Source organism: Colias croceus, chromosome 27, assembly GCF_905220415.1.
Source record: "Colias croceus chromosome 27, ilColCroc2.1".
Taxonomy (NCBI): domain Eukaryota; kingdom Metazoa; phylum Arthropoda; class Insecta; order Lepidoptera; family Pieridae; genus Colias; species Colias croceus.
The window spans coordinates 78,032-85,728 of NC_059563.1; the positions used below are offsets into that span (position 1 = coordinate 78,032).

Here is a 7,697-nt window from a genome sequence, read left to right on the forward strand (position 1 = left end):
TCAAATGCTTTATAAATATAAATTTACAAAGAATAGAAAAAATTCGATCACGAGGTGGGACTCGAACCCGCATCCTTCGCGCCATTCCGGGACGGATGCCTCACCAACTCAGCCACTCGTGACCCGCCTGAGCAATCGAATTTATTCTATCCCTTCAGTTTTATGTGTCTTAAGGGACACACCGCGCGCCATCTATTGAGATGATTTTAACAACCATCTCAACCAATATGAAGCACTTTTCAGTGAATACAATATTGTAACGATGGAACACGACCTTTTCTTGAATTTATATTTTTTGGTTTTTATGGCATTCAAATGCTTTATAAATATAAATTTATAAAGAATAGAAAAAATTCGATCACGAGGCGGGACTCGAACCCGCATCCTTCGCGCCATTCCGGGGCGGATGCCTCACCTATAATATTATAAAATAATTAATTACAGAAATTAAAAAATTTTGAGACTGATTGAAATATTAGGCAATAGAACGGTTTTGCAAGTAGGTATAGTAGTAGATTTGAGTATTGAGTTTGAGAAATACTGGGTTGGGTATTTGGGACTGTCTTGCTGCTGATCGCAGATTGTAGTTCGCAGCTCGCAGTGCCAGTTTTAATTTTGTTTAAATTGTACTTCTTTATAGCTCTAGTTTTAATACTGGAGGAAAGAATGAGTTAGGCAATACAGAGGAAAACAATTTTTTTTTCTATAAGAGTGATAGACGACACATGCATACGGCACACGGCTTACAACTATAGAAAAAGTGTCGTTACAACTTTGATCTTAATTCCGTCTAGCCCCCTTTCGCTATGCACGAATAATAACTTAGCTCCAAAAACAACAAAATAAGAGCGTATATCTGTGGCAGACCCGCCGTCGTTCGTGATCTCGCGCTGGCCCGGGTTCGGCGTGTCGCTGTGGGCGGGGCGCGCGGCGGCGCTGCGCTGCGACGTGGACTCCAACCCGCCCGCGCGCCCCGCCTGGACGCGCGACGCCGACGCGCCCGCGCCGCACACGTGAGTGACACACTTCACTCGCGTCCAGTCGCTTTAAACCTTACTCAAAACCTATTTCACATAATATATTGACCAAAAATGGATCCCTGTGGAACACCTATATTAATTGATAGGCCGCAGGACTTTACATTAACAACAACAGTTGATATTCTATTCTGAAGTTATGAAGCCTTGGTGTACAGCCTGAGCTAAACCTTTAATTCTTTAATAATTGATTTTTTTGCAAGATACAGAAATGTTTTACGTAGTTAAATGCTTTGGAAAAGTAAAAAAATTAAAAAAAAAATCAATCTTTTAATTATTTAATCATGCCTTACATAATATGTATTAAGATAAGAATAAGATCTACTACATATTTTCTATTTGTTGTATAATGTTGTGTGGAAGGTAATGTATATGTGGATTTGTTGTATGTATAACGTTCACGTGGCGTGTTGTGTGCAGGGTTATGCTATCATTGATCTGTTGTATTATGTTCGCGTGGTGTGATGTAGTTCTGTGGAAGGTAGTTGATGGCACGTGCGTGGCGCAGGTCGCCGGCGCCGATGGAGAGCGCGGACGGGTCGGCCACGCTGCGCTGGGCGGCGCTGCGGCCGGCGCACGCGGGCTGGTACCAGTGCCGCGCCAGCTGGCTCGACACCGAGTACTCCTCCATCGGCTACTACCTCAACGTGCTGTGTGAGTGCCTCGCTGGATCACTCGCTTACTGGCTCACGGGCTCTACACATCTACCTCCACCACCATTATAATACGACACATATACAATATGTTTAAAAATTATACTCGATATTTTTCATAAATAAAAAAAACATGAATGTCAATATTTTTAAACACATAAATTTTCTGTCAATTAAACACAATTATTTTAAGTTTATAAGTAAGTATAAATAGGTAAAAACACACGTTAAGCACTAATATATTGTGATCTACAACTATTGTTCGTAACCCTTCCCAGAAACCCCTATCTCATAATAAAACTTTCCTCCCAGCCCCAGACGAGTCAGCGACGTCGGCGACAGAGACTAACGAGGAGCCAGTCCATCAGAAAGTTGAAGTGCCACTCGGAGGGAACGTTCAGTTACATTGTCCAAAGGGTAAGTAGAAAAAAAAGGAATAACTTTTTGACATTTTTATTGCCATGTTTTAAATTTATTGGATGTTGTGCTAACCATTCGTCAATTATTAAAAAAAAATTGCCAGTATAGTCTTACAGTTCATTTTAACGGCACAGACTTTTAAACAATTAATGTTGTGATTGTCAAATAGTTTGTTATGTACTGTGTAACCTGGTGCAGGCAGCGTGGGGTGCTGGTGGCGGCGCGTGGTCGGCAACGCGAGCGACAACTGGGCGCCCGCCGGCAGCCACCACGCGCACGGGGTGCTCGGTGAGATTATATACTTTGTGTTATTTTACCTGTTGAAAACATACATACTGAGATGAAAAAATATCGCATAATAATCGTTAAAACTGTGACTTTCTAACGTAACGGTAAAATATTTTTTTAAAGTAATACGGAGCTTTTTGAATAAAGGAAAAAACGTCCTTCCAAACGTTTTCATTGTTTTTAAAATTGTTAGACAGAATTTAACTTAGTTCTTGTGAATAACTTTTTTATAACAAACGGTTTAATTATATTGCATTTGCGAATGTCATGTGTTAAAGACGCTGCAGTTATTGTCAGTTTATATTCTTAGTATGCAAAATACACGTGTATATCAGGTCACTAGCTGTGCCACGCGGTTTTACCCGCATTGCTCTGTCCCTGTTATTCTTAGCGTGATGATATATTATAGCCTTCCTCGATAAGTGGGCTATCTAATACCGAAATAATTTTTCAAATCGGACTAGTGGTTCCTGAGATTAGCGCGTTCAAACAAACTGTTCAGCTCTATAAGCTGAGTACACATGAGCAGTCCGTGCGCAGGTATAGCGGAGGCGATGTGGGAGGAGGGCGGCGAGTACCGCTGCGTGGGCGCGCGCGCCGCTGAGCGCGAGCGGCTCCGCGAGCTCAAGCGGGTCACGCTCTCCGTCACCGGTACTACATCATATCAATAAATTAATATTTCAGGACAAAATTTTCACACACGGCACGATTTGATCCCATACTAAAAGCTTTCATGTGTAATGGAAACCAGAAGGTTGATAAATATACATATAAGATTTAAGATAAATAATTAAATATACGACATACAAATCATTAATGATTATAAAAAAAAATCACAAGCGAGAATCTTTATAGGAAAATACAAAAACTCGTCCCATTTATAACGTTTATCACCTTTAAGTATGTTTCTTAGTTATCATTTTAGTTTTTTTAAGAATATTATTTTACATATATTATTTTAAAAGATTTTCATTACATTTTTCATATACTTTTTCTTGGTCAAATTTTCTTTCTTTGCGCGTATTCGAAAACTAAAATCAATTGAATGTGCATGTGTCAATTGATTTTTTACTTGAAATATAGTTTTAATATATTATTATGCAACCAAAAAACATAAAATATTTATCTAGGTGGCGCAACAGCAAAAACGATAAGCACAGAGCCCGCACAGAACGGGTGGCGTCTAACTTGCGGGGTGTGCGGTCGGAACCTCCGCGTGTTGTGGGTCACGAGCGGTCGGTCCCAGCCCGCTATACTAACCCCTGATTTATCTCAACACTGCTGGAGGGCGATCCTCATAACCCCCGACTCAGAAGAAGTGTGGTGTGTCGCGGTGTCTTCTAGCGGCGGGGCTGTGGCCGTGTTCCCCAAACGCAGCCTCGCGGCATCTCTGTCCCCCGCCCGACACGCGGTCCGAGCGCTACAATCCGGAACCCCCCGACTAGATTCGACCCCTTTTCTACTGACCCCCTTTGTATTTCTGCTAGCTTTTGTGTTAGTATGAAAATTGTGTTATACGTAGTCAATTTTATGGTGAGATATAATAATGGGTAGTCATGTTTTCTGTTCACTTGACTTTTAGTCAGAATGTAGAAATTGTTTTTGTATGGATTGCTTTGAAAACATCGCTACCTGCTATTGTAATAAAGACTGTATAAAAATAATCTAAAGTACGATTTTTACTTATAACTGTAGTGATAAATGTACGCAGTGTGAATTTATGTACCATTAAATTCACATTACGTTCATGATATAAATGTGCTAGTCATATGTCTATGTGATACGAAATATCGTCTAGTAAAGTCAATGTCTGTACTTAGGCTTGTAGTGTCTCCATCTATCTCTTGTAAGCTGTAGATCCTTCTAGGGCTCATGTGTATTAGGTATTAAGGCATCTGACGTGACCTACATTATGTGTATGTGTGTTTGTGTGTCACGTCGAACATTTATTACTGAATGAAAAGAAAATATGTTTTTGTGAAAATAATAACTTTAAACCCCAATATTGTTATTACTCTTGACATATATAGGTTTTTTGTAATACCCGCAGTCGTTAAATATGCAGCCTATTGTATTTTTTACGCGCAAGTTTTTTCGATGTAGGGTTGTTAACCATAATAATCAATACCTACTTATAGTCGTATCTTATATTTAGTTCGCTCTTAATACTTTTCTATAATAATAATATGTAATACTCAAATAACCCTTTTTATTCAATAATAACTGATCGTCCAAACATAGCTAATACACACAAGTATGCGTGTTAGATTTCCCAATTTTCTTTCTTTTCCTCTTTCCTTACAAATGTGCCAAATTGTTATATTTTTGTTATGAATGAGATATATTATTGTATTTTTTCGTTAATATTGAATGGAATTCAAGTAAAATGAACACCAAATAAAATTGTATGTAAGATATATGATAAGTCGTGAATATTGTATTCGGTGTATTTATATTTAGAGATGTCGGTCTCGTATGTGAAAGCTTCAGGACCGGGGCTGAAAAGGGCTGTTTAGAAAAACTAAATTAAACATTATTACAAATAAAATTAAGGAATACTAATAAAGTATCAGCAATATAATGGTTTCATGCTAGAGTTTTAATTTCTTATTAATATTGCATTTTAGTATCTTCTATTCATACCACTCAAATTTACGATGAAAACTTTCTTTGTTTTTTAACGTATTTTCAGTACATTGAATGATTTAAGTAATTAATAAAAATACTTACAAACAAAAAAGGTATGCGAAGAAGCAATTAAAATATTTAAGAAGTTCATATAAATAGGCCACAGGGGTGTGCCAATAAATGTAATGTAATTAAACCGTAGAATATTGCTCGTGTAAATGTAACTCTTGTATACAGCCCTTAAGTCCTGCCTATTGTATTTCGATGTCAATTTTAGAAGGCCGCGTAGTTCGGCGACATTTTTGTATCAAAACATTTGCTAACACAATTTTTGCAATAATCATATAGAATAAGAGAATTATATCAATTGTTCAATGTTGAAATGTTAAAGTAGAAACTTTCCTGTCTCCATCTTCATTCAGGAGTTAATTGTTCTAAGAGTTTTGTGTTTGAACTTGCGACGGATAACAAAGGTGAGCTAGCTTTGGAATTCAGTTTAATGCATATGAATTAACATATTTTAAAGTGTTTCTATCCCTCTTTCTACACGACTTTACATACGAATTATGTACAGCCTTTATGCTAATACTCTTTATTTTAATGATAAAAATCAACTTTTGATTCTCGCAATTAATTTCGTGATATTTGTTGACCAATATTATTATGATTAACCATTTTCTCAACTTACCTTTTATTTATCATAAAATGTCTTGGCGAGTGGCTAGTTCCAAAGACCATGTGCTTAAAATTATACCATTGAAATATAAAATTAGCATCATAAAAGACATTTAGGACAATTAACTTCTCGCCATCTTGATATTTTGGGTCATTTTCACTTAAGCTGGGAATTTAACAGGTTTAACTGAAACGATTATACTAATGATGCTCTTATCCCGTACTTATTGTAATTTCATACGAGATTTGTGAAATGTGAAATTGATCCAAAAATCGTTCTTTCATAGATTGGTATACGTTGTGGTTAACATCACATCGCTGCAAACCACCGTATTTACGTTTTTTTTATGAAAACGACTCGTACTTAAAATGTTTATCGTTCATTTAGTAAGGAGTGTTAATATCAAAGTAATATCAATGAATATATAACATTGAATTAATAATGTACGTGATGTGATGTTTTAGCTACTATATATACGAATAATCAGAAATATTGTTGTTAAGAATTGTGCTACGGGCTCTGGGGCGCGTTGTTGAAATTATAATTAAGTTAGAGTTAGAGGTGTATTTTTGTACTCTCGAGTCAATTCAAAGGGAAATTTATTGATCATTTGTACCTGTTATTTGATCCGTCCAGCGGTCGACGTAGAGACGTAGACGAACTTATTTATAATCTTGGAAAAAATAGGTTACTTTAGTAATTTGATCTTTATACCGCTTTCTTAGAGTGCTCAGACGAAAAAAAAAAACTATGGTAAAAACAGAATCCTAAACAGTAATGTTTTTGAAATGGTAATAAAAATTCGTTGTTAAAATGATACGTTAAAACATGTAAAACCTACAATTTTTCTAAGATTATACATAATGTTTAAGTAGACCCTTCCTTGCTCTTGTCTAAAATTTCCATATATGCAGATTGTACATTAATATATTACGATTAATGACGTAGGAAGAAAACTAGAATCTTTTCCTTAAATTATATTAATAAATTCATAAATCATAAATTGTTTTTTAATAAGTAACTAACTACGTCGCGACAAAAGTATAGATTTTCATAAAATGTCGACGCAATGAGTTTTTATGCAATAAGTTTTTAAAACTTGACGTTTTGTATTTAAGCGTATAATATATTTGAGAGAAAATGAATGAGATTCAGTAAAACGATAAACTTTCACACGCTCGAAAGTTTAAAAGATATTTCGCGGAACATTTATGAACTTAAATGAGAAGTCGTTTACGTTAAGACATTCGCGAGTTTTATTAATGTTAAACTGGAAAGATTTTTAACATTTAGCTAACTGCGTTGCTAACTGACAATCTAGTTGTGGAACAGTTCCTCATTTTAAAACTTAGATGAAATCTTTAGATGCCCTTTATCAACAGAGACTATTATCTAGTTAATATGAAGATAATATGAACGAAAAAGCAATAAATTGAGTTACTTTATAGCAGTAGTAAGCTTTTCAGATATTTGTTTTATCAACTCTACGTACAAAAACATGCGTGTACTATTTCACTGCTTTGAATGAATTGTCAAGGGTATTAATCGTAATATATTGATAGCTTTTATCGACGTCTTATCCTATTTCTGGCTCCCCTATCTAGAGGCTTTGCGACCCCAGAGCCCTTATATCATACGTTCCAATGTTACTGCTATATATGCCTGGATCTCGTAACGCGGCTCGCATTTGGCCCGCTCAATGTCTGCCATTGTTGTTGATTATTTGGCGTGTCGAATGCGTTTGGTGTAACGCGATTCTCGACAGGCAGATCTGTAGTATCGGCTTATGGATGTGCTCAACTATATGGCTGGTGTTAAGCGGTAAAAACATCGAATCATTTAGAAATTTTGTACTTAGCGTCCATTGACGAACGTCGCATTGGTGCCAACATAATAGATATATTTACATTTTATTATACATTTTATTGATTTGATATTAATGTACATACCATAATCATTGCAATGTATGGAATCAGAATAAACGATGTGAAATTA

General features: G+C 36.2%; 1 protein-coding gene across 1 annotated transcript in view; it reads left to right on the forward strand.

Annotated features, from left to right (window-relative positions):
* LOC123703647 overlaps window positions 1-7,697 on the forward strand; it is a 68,978-nt gene extending 61,281 nt beyond the window's left edge. The window contains exons 10-15 of the mRNA XM_045651725.1: window positions 866-1,013; window positions 1,546-1,691; window positions 2,003-2,107; window positions 2,309-2,398; window positions 2,939-3,049; window positions 3,529-7,697. Of these exons, the coding sequence (XP_045507681.1) occupies window positions 866-1,013; window positions 1,546-1,691; window positions 2,003-2,107; window positions 2,309-2,398; window positions 2,939-3,049; window positions 3,529-3,902 (974 nt within the window). The 3' untranslated portion in view covers window positions 3,903-7,697. The remainder of the gene's footprint in view (window positions 1-865; window positions 1,014-1,545; window positions 1,692-2,002; window positions 2,108-2,308; window positions 2,399-2,938; window positions 3,050-3,528) is intronic.